Raw genomic sequence first — 18,169 nt, 5'->3', positions numbered from 1 at the left:
TCTCTCTTTTTTCTCCTAACTGTGAATCAGGTAGTGTGCCACATAATCTCTGCTCTGTAGTGCTCCTAGGATACATGGGGCTGTGAGGAAGAAAGATCCTAGTGACTAGAAAATAAACCCAGAAGAATCATAGATTTTTCCTGGAATATGTTTTTGCCATTGTCAGAATATACTATTTTAATGTAACTTCAGATAAACCTCTGGAAAAGAAAATAGTCTTTCCTGAGCTCCCAACTACAGTAAGGCTAGAAGGGACATGAATCCATGCAAGTGCATAGTGTGTGTAGGCCTGGACTTTCGCTAAACTCTTGTAATCATTGTCAGTTTCTCAGACTTGGGAAATCAGTGATGTGGGTAAAACTTGCATTGTGTGTTTTGGGCATGAGTAAATACTTTTCTTTTTCTTTTTAACTACATGATTGCCAAAACACTCACCATCTCAATCACTGACTCTTTTACACTCCTTGAAATCTGAAATTCAAGAACTTTATGTGGTGGGCTCTGACCGTATTTCTTTGATTCAGTGTGTGTGAACTGTCTGCACGGAAGGACAACCTGGGGAGCTTTTAAAGTACTGATGTACAGGCTCTTCCCCAGATGAATTAGAGGCTTTTGTCCAGAGCTACTGAAGCATGTCAGCCAGGATTGAGAACTAGTGATTCCATAAACTCTTGTCTCTTACCAATTTGTTACTAACCTGTGGTTTTCTTTCTTTTTTTTTTTTGAAACGAAGTCTCACTCTTGTCACCCAGGCTGGAGTGCAATGATGCAATCTTGGCTCACTGTAACCTCCACCTCCCTGGTTCGAGTGATTCTCCCGCCTCAACCTCCCAAAGTGCCGGGATTACAGGCGCCTGTCACTATGGCCGGCTAATTTTTGTATTTGTAGTAGAGAAGCCATATTGGCCAGGCTGGCATCGAACTCCTAACCTCAGGCGATCTGCCCACCTTGGCCTCCCAAAGTGCTGGGGTTACAGGCGTGAGCCACCGTGTCCGGCCTAACCTGTGGTTGTCTATCTTCCCTTTACTTTTTTTCTCTTTTGGTTTGGCATGCCCTGCCCAGTGTCTCCTATCAAATTTTGCCCATGTTTTAAGATCTACACAAGATGGCAACACACCCATGTAACAGCCTCCTGAATATCTCCACTAGAGCTACTCACTTTTGTCTTTTAATTTCTACAGCATTTACTGCCTGTAGCACTTGTAGAATGTTGATATTTTGCCTTACAGGCTAGGATGAGTCAGTGTGTTAGCTCTCCTTCTGGTTGTGTACTAGAGGCCAGGGCCTGAACATCTATCTGCCTAAGTATTTAGCACCTTGTACTGAGGTAATAAAGTTTCTTTTGGCTGAAAAGGAATGAAGGAAGTGAATGACTGAAAAAACAAAGCAAAATGAAACCAAGGGATTTGGCCCATCACAAATAGGTAACGCATAGTTTATTGTACCTGTTTTGTAGAGATTGTTTCACATTCTTGGAAGAAACTGAAGTTGGCAGAATTCTAAGTCCATTGTATAGTCCTTATTTGATTTCCAGTAAAAAAGTGGGTGGGTAGGGAAGTTTCACGTCGTTCGTTAAAAAGACAGGCTTGGGCAAGGCTTTTTCTTTGAATAACTAACTGCATGTCATGCTTCATTTTACTTAATGCCTTAAAAAGATCATTGAGTTTATGGCCAGCTAACCTAAAGGAACACAAATAGAGTAGTGTGAAGATGATTTGGAATACTTCATATAAACAAAAGAAATGGGAAATGAGAAATACTTGGATCTCTGCTAAACAGTAGTCAGGCCAGATGCAGTGGTTCATTCCCAGCCTTTTGGGAAACTGAGAGCTAGTGAATTACCTGGGCTCAGGAGTTCGAGACCAGCCTGGGCAACATGGCAAAACCCCATCTCTAAAAAATTACAGAAATTAGCTGGATGTGGTGGTGTGCACCTGTAGACCCAGCTACTGGGGAGGCTGAGGTAGGAGGCTTACTTGAGCCTGGGAGGTCAAGGCTGCAGTGAGTTATGATCATGTCACTGCACCCAGCCTGGGTGGCAAAGCAATACCCTGTCTTAAAAAAAAAAAAAAAGGGCCGGGCATGGTGGCTCACACCTGTAATCCCGGCACTTTGGGAGGCTGAGGCGGGCGGATCACAAGGTCAGGAGATTGAGACCATCTTAGCTAACACGGTGAAACCCCGTTTCTACTAAAAATACAAAAAATTAGCTGGGCGTGGTGGCGGCCACCTGTAGTCCCAGCTACTCGGGAGGCTGAGGCAGGAGAATGGCGTGAACTCGGGAGGCGGAGCTTGCAGTGAGCCGAGATAGTGCCACTGCACTCCAGCCTGGGTGGCAGAGCGAGACTCTGCCTCAAAAAAAAAAAAAAAAAAAAAAAAAAAGAAAACAACAACAACATAAAACAATCAGTCTGACCTGATTCAACCACAGCTCCTCTGTGGCCTGGCTGCTTAAGGATTAGTCCCTGGACCAGCAGCATCACCATCAACTGAGAGCTTGCTGAAAGTGCCTATTTCAGGCCCCACCCCAGACCTGCAGAATTAGAACCTACATTTTAACAACATCCCCAGATGATTCTCGTGCATGTTTAAATTTGAACTCTGCTTATGAGCTTCTGTCTATTCTTGACAGGCTTCTCAACCATAGTTGAACATAATTTGGCATGAATCTTTGATATTTACTTAAATTGAATGCCACAAGCCTTAAGAATCTACTATGTGAAAAGCATTTGGATAGGTGTTAGGAATGAAAGAGGAGTAACATGGACCCCGGATTTAGTGATGGGTTGGGCTGTGACAGACAAAAAGCAACTAGTGAGAAATTGATGCTGACTGGGTTATAGTTGAGATTCAAAGGAAGTGTTTTGAGAATGCAGGGAAGAGGGAGATGAATTCTAGTTTCAACTGAGGGCACCTTGGAAGTCTTGGGAAGGATATAGCACTTGGCATTGGTCTTGTGGGAAAGGTAAGAAGTGGCATTAGTAAGAAGTGGCAGCTCAGGGTTAGGCACACAGCTAGAGATGAAGGCATGTGTAGAAAGAAGTGATAAAGCTCCTGGCTGGAGTGTGTGCCATGTGGCAGGGGACAGGGACTGCACAGGAGACTGGAGCCAGATTGGGTGCCATTCTGAAGTCTTATTCTCTACGTAGCAAGGAGCCCTGAAAGGAATTTGAACAGCAGGATGAATAGGGCGATAACATGGTCAGATTGGGTTTTATGGAGAGTCTCAACCAACGACATGTATTAGGATCACATGTAAGGTGCTTAAAACAATAACAACAATGTTGGCACACCATGCCAAACCATGGAATTGGAATCTCTACTGGGGTGGATGTCTCCACGCTTGATATTGATGTGTGCCTGTGATCCAGATCCCAGATTCTAGAGATGGCTCTGGGAGAGGTTCAAAAAACTGAGTTGGAAGGGAAGATGCCAGGAAAGAGGAAGTGATTTACCTGCTAAGCATCAGATCCATGCCATATGCAGGTTACTTTTCTTTCTGTGCTAATGACACATATAGGGTCAGTACCATGCATAGGAAGAATAACTCTTACAAAATGCAGTATAGTTATTCAAAGGTCCGATCAAGCCAATCTCAAAGGCTACTTACTGTATGATTCCAACTACAGTATGTGACATTCTGGAAAAGGCAAATCTATGGAGACAGTAGAAAGATTAGCAGTTGCCAGAAGCTGAGAGGAGAGAGGGATGAGTAGGCAGAGCATAGAATATTTTCAGGGCAGTGATACTAACATGGTGGATATAAATCATTGTATCTTTGTCAAAACTCATAGAATGTACAGCAGCAAGAGTGAACCCTAATGTAAACTGTGGACTATGGAGAATAGTCATATTCTATTAGTCATGACCTTATAATGTAGGGTCATCAATTGTAACACATGTACCAGTCTCGTGGGGGATGCTGATAGTCGGGGAGGCTGTGTTTGTGTGGGAGCAGGGTGTGGCATGGGAACTCTCTATACTTTTCATTCAATTTTGCTGTGAACCCAAAACTACTCTAAAAAATAAAGTCTATTCTTAAAAAGGGTCAGATTGCCTAAATTGGAATCCAATCTCTACAAAATCCAAGCTCTAAATAAATTGTCCAAAGCTCTGCAACCTTGGACCATTTATTTAAACTCTCATTGCCACAATTTTTGCCTATAAAGTGGATTTAAAAAGTTCCTACTTAAAGTGCGAATACATACAAAGGTAGCCAACACTTACTGAAATCTTACTGTGTGTCAGTAAGTGTTGGTTACTGTACTAATTACTAGTATTAATTCCAGAAGGGAAAACATTAACATATTACTCCACAATGTATTAGCTTTGAAATATTTGTGTATATAAAACTATTAAGTTAGTTTGCCTTAATGAGCAAGGGACATATCTGCAGGATGTTTTGCTGGAACATTGGGTAAGATTAGGGATTAAAAAACACCATTCTTAATAGGAGAATATCTTTGCAATCTACCCATCTGACAAAGGGCTAATATCCAAAATCTACAAAGAACTTAAACAAATTTACAAGAAAAAATCAAACAACCCCATCAAAAAGTGGGCAAAGGATATGAACAGACACTTCTCAAAAGAAGACATTTGTGCAGCCAACAGACACATGAAAAAAAGCTCATCATCACTGGCCATCAGAGAAGTGCAAATCAAAACCACAATGAGATACCATCTCACACCAGTTAGAATGATGATTATTAAAAAGTCAGGAAACAACAGGTGCTGGAGAGGACGTGGAGAAATAGGAACGCTTTTACACTGTTGGTGGGACTGTAAACTAGTTCAACCATTGTGGAAGACAGTGTGGCAATTCCTCAAGGATCTAGAACTAGAAATACCATTTGACCCAGCCATCCCACTACTGGGTATATGCCCAAAGGATTATAAATCATGCTATTATAAAGACACATGCACAAGTGTGTTTACTGTGGCACTATTCACAATAGCAAAGACTTGGAACCAACCCAAATGTCCATCAATAATAGACTGGATTAAGAAAATGTGGCACATATACACCATGGAATACTATGCAGCCATAAAAAGGGGTGAGTTCATGTCCTTTGTAGGGACATGGATGAAGCTGGAAACCACCATTCTGAGCAAACTATCACAAGAACAGAAAACTAAACACTGCATGTTCTCACTCATAGGTGGGAATTGAACAATGAGATTACTTGGACACAGGGCAGGGAACATCACACACTGGGGCCTGTCAGGGGGTGGGGTACTGGGGGAGGGATAGCATTAGGAGAAATACCTAATGTAAAGGATGAGCTAAAGGGTGCAGCAAACCAACATGGCACATGTAGACGTATGTAACAAACCTGCTCGTTGTGCACAGGTACCCCAGAACTTAAAGTATAATAATAATAATAAACCATTCATAATGTTAGGGCTGGGCTTGCTGAGGAAGGACAGTGCACAGAATTTTGCTTAGGCAAGAGTAGGGTCGGATCTGAAGTTGTAGGCGGAAATTGCCCAAAGTGCTCAGAGGAACATGGCTCAGGTAGAGAGAGATAATGATAAGAGGAAGTGGTGTCCAGAAAGAATACAGGAAGCTGAAGTATCAGAAACTAATTCCACTGTGCCAGCAACTCTCCCTAAGAATAGCCCTTTACATATGCTTGCCTATTTATTTGTCTCTTTCTGGCAGTCTCTTTGTTTTACACGATTTGTGACTTAAAGTTTGACTTCTAAACTGGTTGTTCATAGGAGTGTCCAAGCATGTTGGGGATGCCTTGAAATCCCATTCCTCTCATTCCTTGAGAAAAATCTGGACAGTTGGAATCCCTCCTTGGGGTATCATTGAGAACCAGAGAGACCTTATTGGAAAAGATGTAAGTAGACAATCCTTTCATAACAAAAGCAAATGAACACATGTGCAAATTGCCAACTTAACACTGTACCTGGATGTCTAATGAATGAACATCACAGATGTAATATATTCACAACCAACTCCTGACTTTCTGCTGCTTCCCTCACTCTATCTTAGAAGATGACAGTCCCACCCTTGCAGTTGCTGAAGCCAAAAGCCTTGGACTAATCCTGGAATGATCTTTTTCTCAAACTCAAACTTGATCCATCAGTTCCACTTTAAAAATATATCTAAAATCTGATTTCTTCTTCTCACTACCTTTGCTGTTACTGAGTGAATCCGAGCCACCATTTTCTGTCTCCTGAATGATTGCAATAGCCATCTTTACTCTTACCTTTGTCTCCTAACAGCGTAGTCTCAACATAGTAGCCAGAATGATTCTTTTAAAATATACAAATCAGATCATGCTATTCCTCTGCAAAACCCTTCAAGGACTTCTGTCTCATTTAAGGTCGTAGTCAAGGTTCTTGAAGTGGTTTGCCCATAGTGAAACAAGGGACATTCTTAATTTGGCCCTCCTAGTTCTCATCTGTTATCTTGTATTACTCTGCTTCGTTCCTTCTTGTGTATTGATTCTTTGATCCTATGTATTCTTTTAAAGGGAATGGTCTTGTCTCAGTCTCTTTGTAAGACTAATATAATTTTTCAGTAAAATATCAGCTATAAGAAAATGTTCTAAAGAAGAAAGATGACTACTGCTAATATTTCTGTGAGGATCATTTCAGAATTTTTTCTATGTATGTGTGTATATGAACAGTAAAAAAAAGTGTATATTTAAAAATAGTAACAACAGAACTGACTGCCATAAATCTGCTTTTTTTTTTAGCTTACCTATTTGCCATAGTTATTTCTCCATGTCGATTAATACAGACATGTTTATGGATTTTTTAACTTTTTTTTTTTTTCTGAGATGGAGTCTGGCTCTGTTGCCCAGGCTGGAGTGCAGCGGTACAGTCTCGGCTCACTGCAACCTCCACCTCCTGGATTCAAGCAATTCTCTTGCCTCAGCCTCCTGAGTAGCTGGGATTACAGGCGCCCACCACCAGGCCTGGCTAATTTTTGTATTTTTAGTAGAGATGGGATTTCATCATGTTGGCCAGGCTGGTCTCGAACTCCTGACCTTGAGTGATCTCCTGCCTCGGCCTCCCAAAGTGTTGGGATTACAGGTGTGAACCACCTCACCCAGCCTGTTTTAACTTTTATTTTGGAAAACTTCAAACGTATTAGGCAGTAGAGAAGTTAGAAAAGTGAACTCTTTCCTATGTATGTATCTCCAGCTTCAACAGTTACCAGCTCATAGCCAGTTTTGTTTCCCCTCTTCCCTTATCCATTCAGCTGATGCCCTTGTTATTTTGAAGCAAATTTGAGACATCCAATAATTTCATCTATAAATATTTCAGTAGTTATTTCTAAAATATATGGACAATGAAAAATATATAATCACAATGAAGTTATTATATCTAAAAAATTGGCAGGAATATCTCAGTATCACTCACTATCCAGTCTAGTCAAAATTTTCATTGCTTCATAATGTTTTTTTCAAAAACATGATTTCTTAAGTCTTCATTATTTAAGGATGTGATTTCATTATCCAAAAAAGTTTCATACATTGTGATGGGTTAATATGTCTCTTGACTTGCTTTTTATTTTTGTCACTTTTAATCTATGGATTTTACCTCCATCTCATTTTTTTATGTGTGTATAATTTATTTATTGAGGAAACTGGGTCATTTGTTCTGAAGAGTTTCCTACAGCTTGGATTTTCCAGATTTTATCTTTTGTAGCAGGATTTAGCATGTTTCTTTGCTTCTTTTCTGTAAATTGGTAGTTTGATCGAGAGGTATGATCAGGTTCAGGTTTTCTGTGTAAGTTTATGCCATAGGAGGATGTATGTCTTTCCCTTGTAATATATGGTGGTCTCTCTTTTTACAACATTAGCAGTCATTGCATAGATTTCATTATTTCAACAGAGTTCCAACATGCTGACATTTAATGATAATGTCCTTCTTTGTTTATTAGCTTACCTGCTGTATGTACTTAACACTCTAATACTTAAATACTCCATATAGATAAATGTTTTCTCACCAATCACCTTGTGGTACAGTTGAATAGGAAGGGCTGAATAAATGCTTGACTCTTTTTATTTGCCAGTTTTCAAAATAATGAAAGGTGAATGATGAGTTTTCTTAACTCATAAATTTAAATGTATTTGTCATATTTCAATCCATTAATCAATACAGTTATTATTCTTAATAATGTTCAAATTGTCCCATTTTGGCCAGGGGAGTGTTTCCAAGTTGTCTCCTCAGTCCTTTCACACAATTCTATTATCTATCATGACTTCCCTGCTTTTTAGTATGGAAAAAATATTCCAGGCTCGTTTTTTGTTCCCTAGAGAAAAGGCTGCTTGCTTTTAGTGGGACATAGTATTTTCCCCCTGCCTCGCCTGAGATGGAGTCTTGCTCTATTGCCCAGGCTGGAGTGCGGTGGCACGATTTCGGCTCACTGCAACCTCCACCTCCCAGGTTCAAGCAATTCTCCTGCCTCAGCCTCGCAGGTAGCTGGGATTACAGGCACTTGCCACCATGCCCAGCTAATTTTTGTAATTTTGGTAAAGATGGGGTTTCACCATGTTGGCCAGGCTGGTCTTGAATTCATGACCTCGTGATCCACTCACCTCAGCCTCCCAAAGTGTTGGGATTACAGGCGCCGGCCACTGTGCCTGGCCAGTGGGACCCAGTATTAGCAGAGCACGTCTGGAGGCCAAGGAAACATTTTGATGTTTCATGTCGACTAGTATCATACTGTACTGTATTGAATCAACAATTCCTCTATTATTATCCATTTAGGTCATGTTCTGTTTTTCACTTTTGAGGATAATAATAATAATATTGTGATAAGATATGTAGATCTTTGATACTAGCTTGCTTGTTTCCCTAGAAGTAATTCTCAAAGTGGAATGCTCGGACCAGTCTGTATAACCATTTAAAATGTGACACATTGCCTTCTGGAAAGGTGGTGAAAATTCACATTCTTGCCGGGCGTGGTGGCTCATGCCTATAATCCCAACACTCTGGGAGGCCGAGGCTGAGGCTGGCAGATTGCTTGAGCCCAGGAGTTTGAGACTTGCCTGAGGAACATGGTGAAACCCTGTCTCTACAAAAAAAAAAATGCAAAAATTAGCTGGGCGTGGTGGTATGCGCCTATAGTCTCAGCTACTGGGGGGGGCTGAGGTGGAAGGATCGCTTGAACCTGGGAAGTTGAAACTGCAGTGAGCCGTGATCGCACCACTGCACTCCAGCCTGGGCAACAGAATGAGATGCTGTCTCAAACAAACAAACAACAACAATAACAGCAACAACAACAACAACAACAAAAGTAGCCAGCATGGCAGTGTGTGCCTGTGATCTTAGCTACTCAGGAGGCTGAGGTGGGAGGATTGCTTGAGCCCGGGAGGCAGAGGTTGCAGTGAGCCCAGATTGGCACTACTGCACTCCAGCCTGGGCGACAGAATTAGAACCTGCCTAAAAACAACAACAACAACAACAAAACCAAAAAACAAAAACCACCAAAAAAAAAAAAAAAAAAACACCCAAAAAAACCCCAAAACAAAACAATTCATATTCTTGTCAACAGGGTATGTGAATGCCCACTGAGTTCTGAGTATTCTGTTTTCTTCAAGCGATACCATTCGGTTAAGGTATACAATAATACCTAATTTTTCTTATTTACATTTCCATGATTGCTGGTGAGGTTCAACATCTCTTCACATGGTTTTTGTACATTTTCAAGCAGGGATTTTAGACTTCTTAACCTTCAATTTTTTTTTAAGACAAAATCTGCTCTGTTACCAAGACTAGAGTACAATGGCGTGATCATAGCTCACTGCAGCCTTGAACTCTTGGGCTCAAGTGATCCTCCCGTCTCAGCCTCCAGAGTAGTTGGTACTACATGCATGCACCACCACACCCAACTAACTCTTAAAAAATTTTTTTTTAGAGATGGGGCCTTGCTATGTTGCTCAGACTGGTCTTGAACCCTTGGCCTCAAGTGATCCTCATGCCTTGGCCTCCCAAAGTGTTGGGATTACAGGCGTGAGCCTCTCTCTGTGCCTAGCCTTGAAAGATCCTATAATTCAGCCTAGTAACAATTTTGTTTGTCAAGTATGCTGCATTTCTCATAGTTTTTATTTTATATTATTTTTAATCTTTTTAAAATAAATACAAAATATGTATTAAATCTCTCAATCATTTTCCTTTTGGTTTCTTGCCTCAGTGTCATGCTTCAAAATTAAAAAGGTAACATTTAAAGTCTAATGTTTATAAAGTTCATAGTGCTTTTTGCATCCATTATTTCTTTGAAGCCTCACAACAACCCTCTGAATAAAAATTATCATTATTATCATCCTTACTTATAGCTGAGGAAAATAAGCCTGAGAAAGAAGGCAAGAATTACTCAGAGTTAAGGTTAGTAAGTAGAAGAGACTTGACTTAAACTTGGGCTTTCTTACTCTAAATACTGTGCTCTTGCCTCTAACAGCAAATACTAAGTGGAGCAGCTTAAGAAAGTGTCCATTAATGTAATAAAGATTTTGATGTTTTATAACGAATGAAATGCTGTTTGGCTGGTTGGCTGTTCTACTGTTTTATTTATTTATTTTTTTTGAGATGGAGTCTCACTATGTCGCCCAGGCTGGAGTGCAGTGGCGAGATCTCAGCTCACTGCAAGCTCTGCTTTCCAGGTTCAAGTGATTCTTGTGCTTCAGCCTCCCAAGTAGCTGGGACTACAGGCACATGCCACCATGCCTGGCTAATTTTGGTATTTTTAGTAGAGACAGGGTTTTACCATGTTGGCCAGGCTGGTCTTGAACTCCTAACCTCAATTGATCCGCCAGCCTCGGCCTCCCAAAGTGCTGGTATTACAGGCATGAACCACTGCACCTGGCCGGCTGTTAGTCTTTATTTTGTTTGGAATACTAGAGAAAAGTCAGTGTCAAAATATTATTCCGGAATAAATCTATTAAAAGACAGTAGTTTTGACTAATGGTGTGGTCTATGTACTGGTGCCAGTTCTTGAACTGTTTTTTAATGGGTTGAAACAAGGTAAGCACAGAAATGAAAAAGAAGACCAGGAGTGAAACCCTGTCTCCACTAAAAATACAAAAATTAGCCAGGCATGGAGGTGCGCATATGCTACTTGGGAGGCTGTGACAGGAGAATTGCTTGAACCCAGGAGGCAGAGGTTGCAGTGAGCCGAGATCACACCACTGCAATCCAGCCTGGGTGACAGAGCAAGACTCTGCCTCAAAAAAATATAAATAAGTAAAAAAGAAAAAAATATTTAGAACCACTGTCAGCAATGTGACCATGCTGTGGTCATTCAAGCACCTGGAAAGCAGGCTAATCTTGCTGAACAGGGTATGTTTCAATATTGTTGAACTTGTGTTGTGACTCTCATGTACCACAAGCTGTCTATTAGTTATTCATAGTAGGATCACCTATTGGTCCATTAAAACATGGGAAATTTAAAAAATTGATACCACAGATAGTTTGAGAAGCACTGCTCTAAATTGCAAGTAATACTTTTTTTTTTTCTTTTTGAGATGGAGCCTCACTGTGTTGCTCAGGCTGGAGTGCAATGGCGCGATCTTGGCTCATGGCAACTTCCGCCTCCTGGGGTTCAAGCAATTCTCCTGCTTCAGCCCCCCAAGTAGCTGGGACTACAGGCACCCGCCACCATGCCCGGCCAATTTTTGATATATTTAGTAGAGACGGGGTTTCACCGTGTTAGCCAGGATGGTCTCGATCTCCTGACCTTGTGATCTTCCCACCTCGGCTTCCCAAAGTGCTGGGATTACAGGCGTGAGCCACCTGCCTGGCCACAAGTAATGCTTTTTGAACTAGGTGGGAACTCTGTTAGCACATAAAGATAGGCCTTTGGAGCAGGTGAGCCTGGGGAGGGATCTAGAGCTCTGACCCTCCCTTGTCCTTGCTGTCTCTCAGGTGGTGTGCCTGTACCAGACTCTGGGTAACCCCCTCAGCAAGCTCACAACACTCAACAGCATGCACTCGCACTTCATCCTGTCTGATGATGGGACTGTGGGCAAGTATGGAAATGAAATGAAGCTCAGAAGGAACCTGGAGAAGTACCTCTCTCTGCAGAAAATACACTGCCGTGAGTATCACAGGGGCTCAGTCAACTGGTCTGGTTACAAGTCTGCTGAGGTCTTTCATGGTCTTCCGTGACCATCAAAGCTCACACCCCTAGTCCCCTCCAGCTAGTCTCCTTAATGCTTTTTAGCCACCCCCCTTCCCCCATGGGTATCTCCCCTCTTCTCCCTCCATCTCTCCAACCCAAATAACTCTTCGAGGATCCACTAAAGTCTTCATCCTTCCATGATCCCCCCAAAAATGTCTTCCTCTCTCTCAGCTGTCACCCACAAGTCTGCACTGTCTGATTGCTGCATTCTTCCGGCTATGGGTTCACTGTGGTCAAGGTGCTCACTTACCACTTGCACAGAGTAGAGAGGCCCAAGTTGGCCCCTGTCTTAGAGCAGCCAGAGGGATTAAGTAAACATAGTGAACCCACAGCCAGAAGAAAGCAGAACATAAGACAGTGCAGACTTGTAGGTGACAGTTGAGAGAGAGGAAGAAGTGTTTGGGAGATGCTGGAGGGATGAAGACTTTAGTGGATCCTTGAAGAGTCATTTGGGTTGGACAGATGGAGGGAGAGAGGAGGGGAGATAGCCATGTGGGAAGGGGGGTGGCTGAAGAGCATGAAAGAGACTAGCTTGAGGGTACTAGGGGTGTGAGCTTTGATGGTCAGGGAAGATGACATTTCATGTGTGGGTGGGGTGGCCCTAGGCAGGGAAGAGGTTAAGACCTGACAAGATTTTTAGAAATAGGGACCTTGGGGCCGGGTGTGGTGGCTCACGCCTATAATCCCAGCGCTTTGGGAGGTTGAGGCGGGCGGATCACCTGAGGTCAGGAGTCGAGACCAGCCTGGCTAACATGGTGAAACCCCGTCTCTGCTGAAAATACAAAAATTAGCCAGGTGTGGTGGTGCATGCCTGTAATCCCAGCTACTCAGGAGGCTGAGGCAGGAGAATCGCTTGAACCTGGGAGGCAGAGGTTACAATGAGCTGATCACACCACTGCACTCCAGCCTGGGTGACAGAGACTTTGTCTTAAAAAAAAAAAAAAAAGAAATAGGACCTTGGAAAGTGTCACGTTTGTGTCATGCTCACAGTGGTGCTTCAAGAGGGACATTTTGGTAGTTTTATCTCGAAGAGGGAGAGGAGAAGGGAGTACCAGAATCAGCATGCACCAGTGGGCAGGGAAGTGTAAATTCTTTACGGAGAGCAGGAGGGCTGAGTGCTGCCTGGAAAATTGGAGACTTTTGGTTCAAGGCACCAGAAAGTGAACCCCTGCCTCTTGTGCTGAATTAAATCTTCCACAAAATACTTCTTTGGGACAAAGGGCCAGGGAGCGGAAATGCCTTTAGGAGGCTCAAGTCCTCTTCAGCCTTTGAGCATTGGCTGAAAAAATGAAAGGCTGGAAGTCGATTTCGTTTTTGGCCTTGATCCCTGGAGGCAGCAGAATGTAGTGAAATCAGACAGATTGAAGCTCTGTCATTTTGTGCCTGTGACCTTGGCCAATGGCATTAACATCTGTCAAACTATGTTCTTATTATAAAATGGAAAGAACTATCTACTTCTAATGTTTGTTGTGAGAATTGAGAAGATGTGTATTAGGGATGTCTAGAATTGTGTTGGGTGCACGGTGTGTCTTTAATAAACGTCTATTTCTTTCCTTCCTTTCTCCCTCCTTTGGTACAGTGATCATCTCCTGGTTGTGGGGTAGAAGGAGAGGAGGGACTCTGGGATTTGTGGTCATTCGCTTAACTCTTAGTGTGAATAAGGGTTCTGAGGCTTATGCAGTCAGGAGAAGGGGAGACAGGATCAGGTGTGTGGTTTTCTGCGGGGAAGGGATGGCTGGGAGAAGGGAGACCAGCAGAGCAGAGGGAAGGAAGAGAGGTCAGAGAAGGGCCTTGAAGAAGAATCCATATAGAGAAGGATCCACTGGGGGCCTGAAATATTACCGGAAATGTCCTGTTGCCTCTGCTGACCTTTGCCCACCACCTACATTGTGGGGTTCTGTGCAGTGCTATAATGTATGCCCCATGAGAGGTGTAAGAGTCTCTGTCTTTCTTATTCCCTGCTGATTGCCCATTTTAGTATGAATGCAACAACCCTGAGTGTGCTTATAGTGGCAGATGACATTTCCACTTTCAAAGACCTTGAAACTTAAGATTTATCTGGAGGCTTTGCTGACTGTGGAGTCAATTCCAGTGAACTAGTAACATTTATTATTCTAAGGAGAACCCATATAAAAACAGCAAAAACAAGAAGCCACCTATACACACACACACACACACACACACACACACACACACACACAAGGAAGAAAGAGAAGACATGCCCTCGAGAAACTCAAAATTCTTATGTATCAAGCTGATCTTCATACCTAACATGCTTACGAGGGAGGTTGGCTACCATATTTGTATTTGTTGTTGATATGATCAAAAAGGGATTTATTTTTGATGGCATGAAAATACTGAAATATGTGGTTGATTTATTTGACTTTTTTGTTTTTTCTGGAGACTGAGTCTCGCTCTGCCATCCAGGCTGGAGTGCAGTGGCGTGATCTCAGTTCTCTGCAACCTCTGCCTCCCTGATTCAAGCAATTCTCCTGCCCCAGCCTCCTGAGTAGCTGGGATTACAGGCGCCCGCCACCATGCCTGGCTAATTTTTTTATGTTTTTAGTAGTGACAGGATTTCACCATGTTGGCCAGGCTGATCTCGAACTCCTGACCTCAAGTGATCCGCCTACCTTGGCCTCCCAAAGTGCTGGAATTACAGGTGTGAGCCACCGTGCCCAACCTGTGGTTGATTTATTTTATTGCTTTTCAGCCAGTCTTCTTGGCATCCCTGGCAAACCCTTGTTGTTGGCAGAGAATACTTTAAAAAGAAAAAAAAAAAGACTCACATTATAAAGTTGCTGGCTTTCAGCCATTTGAAATATGGCCAATGTCAGCTTCTGTTTTGTAAGACTCTAAGGATGTAATTTCAAGATAGGAAACATAGGCTCTGATGCCTCTGTATCTTTTCATAATCCAAGTCTCAAGGGAGAAGAGTGCCCTTTCCTGGAATGTCTGTTCTAGGAACTTTTAATTTGGAGTCCAATATTGTATTCCTGCCTCACCCTGGGACCTTACAGTAGAGGCAGCTGTCTAGCGAGATTTCTCAGCAAGAATTTTACATTTTTTTCTTTTTAAACCAATTTTTACTAGTGTATCAGTAAGATTTTTTTTTTTTTTCCAGAAAAAGCCATAAATATATTTGATTTTGTAGCAATAAGTTATTACTTCAAGAAAAGTGAGCCAGGCATGGTGGCTCACACCTGTAATCCCAGCACTTTGGGAGGCCGAGGCAGATGGATCACCTGAGGTCAGGAGTTTAAGACTAGCCTGGCCAACATGGTAACACCCTGTCTCTACTACAAATACAAAAAAGTAGCCGGCGTAGTGGCACGTGCCTGTAATCCCAGATACTCAGGAGGCTGAGGCAGGAGAATCACTAGAACCCAGGAGGCAGAGGTTGCAGTGAGCTAAGATGGTGCCACTGCACTCCAACCTGGGCAACAGAGTGAGATTCCATAAAAAATTTTTTAAAAAAAGTGTACCTAACAGAAATTCAATTCTCTTCCTCTTCCACAAAAATGCCCATATTGATTTCTTTTTCTTTTTCGAGTAGTAAAAGTATTTATTATTATTATTATTATTATTATTATTATTATTCTTTTTTTTTTTTTGAGACAGAATCTCGCTCTGTTGCCCAGGCTGGAGTGCAGTGGCTGGATCTCAGCTCACTGCAAGCTCCGCCTCCCAGGTTCACGCCATTCTCCTGCCTCAGCCTCCCGAGTAGCTGGGACTACAGTCGCCCGCCACCTCGCCCGGCTAGTTTTTTGTATATTTTAGTAGAGACGGGGTTTCACCGGGTTAGCCAGGATGGTCTCGATCTCCTGACCTGTGATCTGCCCGTCTCGGCCTCCCAAAGTGCTGAGATTACAGACTTGAGCCACCGCGCCCGGCCGGTAAAAGTATTATATACTTCCACATTCAAGTAACGCAAAGAAAGCATGTAACAGAAGAAAGGGACAGTTTTCCATAATCTCACCATCAAAACTAACCATTCTTAACCTTTTCATATGTATATTTTCACAAATTTTCTACACACACATGCAGACACACACACACAAGCAACATCTTTTAAGCAAAAACTGGGATGATTTCATAATACTTCTTTTGTAGTTTTTCCTACTAAGCATGGTCATATTTCCATGTCAATGAGTATAATTTAGTACATTTTAATGGCTGAATGACATTTTATTACACAAGATACAAAAAATTCCCTTACAAGTGTTTTTATTCCAAAATCAATACAATATTAATCGAAATTTTCTTCTATTACTTTTGTGCCTCATACTATTTTTGCCACTTCATTTGGCTTTTGTAAGACTATCTATTTAGAGAAACCCTATGTCTATTAGTTGGTACATCATAGATATGCTTTTTAGTGATATGGAGAAAATAATGAGGTGGAGGTGTATGGAAAAAGAGTAGAATGTCAAAGCTACTAAATCGATGGAATGAAGCTTTTGGATGGTTGCTAACCGACCCATCCCTAACATTTGAGAGCCTGACACAGGATACACATAGAAGGCCACATACTATATGTCTAGAGATTTAAATGCCTTAAATCTAGCTAACTGTATAAAATATGTCCTAGCCTTTTATCTTGACACATATATCTGGAAGGCCAGACTTGAGTTTGGAAACCTTGGATTTTTGGAAGTACTGAGCAACATGGTGTTTTTTGGGCATCCTAGTAAGCTAGGGACGGAGCACAGGTTTCTCTTGACCCTTGACCCTGTAGATGCCTCACCATGAGGGCAGGGGTGTGGCCAGAGGAAGGCCAGTGTGGGCCCCCGAAAACATGGGACCCAGAGTAAAGTCCTCTTTTGCTCAGGAGTGAGTGTGGCATTGCTTGCCAAATTTTCTTCTTTTGGAAAATAAAATAAAATATAGTTATTTAAATGTAGTATATCAATATATGTGTGGTGTGGAAACATAAAGCAAATAAGAAATCTATAGAATAAATAGTCAAGGTCCCTTTTCAACATTTTCCTAAACCTTTCCCTCTCTTTTCCATTGTTCATAGCGTGATGTGTATCCTTCCAGAATTTTCTGGTCATTTATATAACATGCTATACATACAGGTATGTGCACATATACATATAAAATACGTGTCTATGTATATTGTTTTAAAAATATACATAGGATAATACTGTGCATATTATTCTGTAAGCTTTTTTGCTTACATCTTTTTTAAAAGAATGACTCTGCAGTTATTCCTTTTTGTTCTTTCTCTCACTTGAATAAAGTAATATATATGTGTGTATATATATATATAGAGAGAGAGAGAGAGAGTGCCTTGGGTCACGTAGTCTGCAAGAAGAAAAGGTAATATATAGTCATGATAAAAAATTCAAACAATAAAAAATGGAATAAATGGAAATGCAAAAGTATTTGAGGGTTGTCATCCTACCTTGTTCATAGAAATAACCACCATTAAAAGTTTATAGAGTCTGGGTGTGGTGGCTCACACCTGTAATTCCAAGACTTTGAAAGTCTGAGGCAGGAAGATCACTTGAGACCAGGAGCTTGAGATCAGCCTGAGCAACATAGGGAGACCCCATTTCTACAAATAACTAAAAAAAAAAAAAAAAAAAAAAAAAAAGCTAGGTGTGGTGGTACACACCTGTGGTCCCATCTACTCAGGAGGCTGAGACAGGAGGATTGCCTGAGCCCAGAAAGTCGAGGCTGCAGTGAGTTGTGATCACACCACTGCATTCCAGCCTAGGTGACAGAGTGAGACCTAGTCTTATATTAAATAAATAAATAAGTAATAATTAAAATGTTTATTGAACTGGTTAAGGTTGCTCATTTTTGGAGATGAGTGATGAACACATTGGGATCTATTATATTGTTCTGTTTACTTTTAGATACTTTCAGAGTTTCCCATAATGGAAAGTTACAATTTCTTAAGGAATACCTATTTTTTAAGAAATTATTGAAAACCTTTTTACCTGGTAAAATCTTGAAGATGCTTTCACCATATTTATGCCACATTTTATTTGAAGTCCAAGTTTCCGGCTTGG

The 18,169-nt window shown here is 41.6% G+C and overlaps 1 protein-coding gene across 3 annotated transcripts in view; it reads left to right on the top strand.

The window, feature by feature from the left end:
- TRPM6 (transient receptor potential cation channel subfamily M member 6) overlaps positions 1-18,169 on the top strand; it is a 162,327-nt gene that overhangs the window by 48,111 nt on the left and 96,047 nt on the right. For all 3 annotated transcript variants that reach the window (XM_025359443.1, XM_025359445.1, XM_025359444.1), the window contains exons 6-7: positions 5,726-5,850; positions 11,891-12,062. In XM_025359443.1, coding sequence (XP_025215228.1) covers positions 5,726-5,850; positions 11,891-12,062 — 297 coding nt within the window. The remainder of the gene's footprint in view (positions 1-5,725; positions 5,851-11,890; positions 12,063-18,169) is intronic.

The sequence above is a fragment of the Theropithecus gelada genome, chromosome 15 (genome assembly GCF_003255815.1).
Source record: "Theropithecus gelada isolate Dixy chromosome 15, Tgel_1.0, whole genome shotgun sequence".
NCBI classification, from domain to species: Eukaryota; Metazoa; Chordata; class Mammalia; order Primates; family Cercopithecidae; genus Theropithecus; species Theropithecus gelada.
This window is presented reverse-complemented; position numbering and strand designations above follow the sequence as displayed.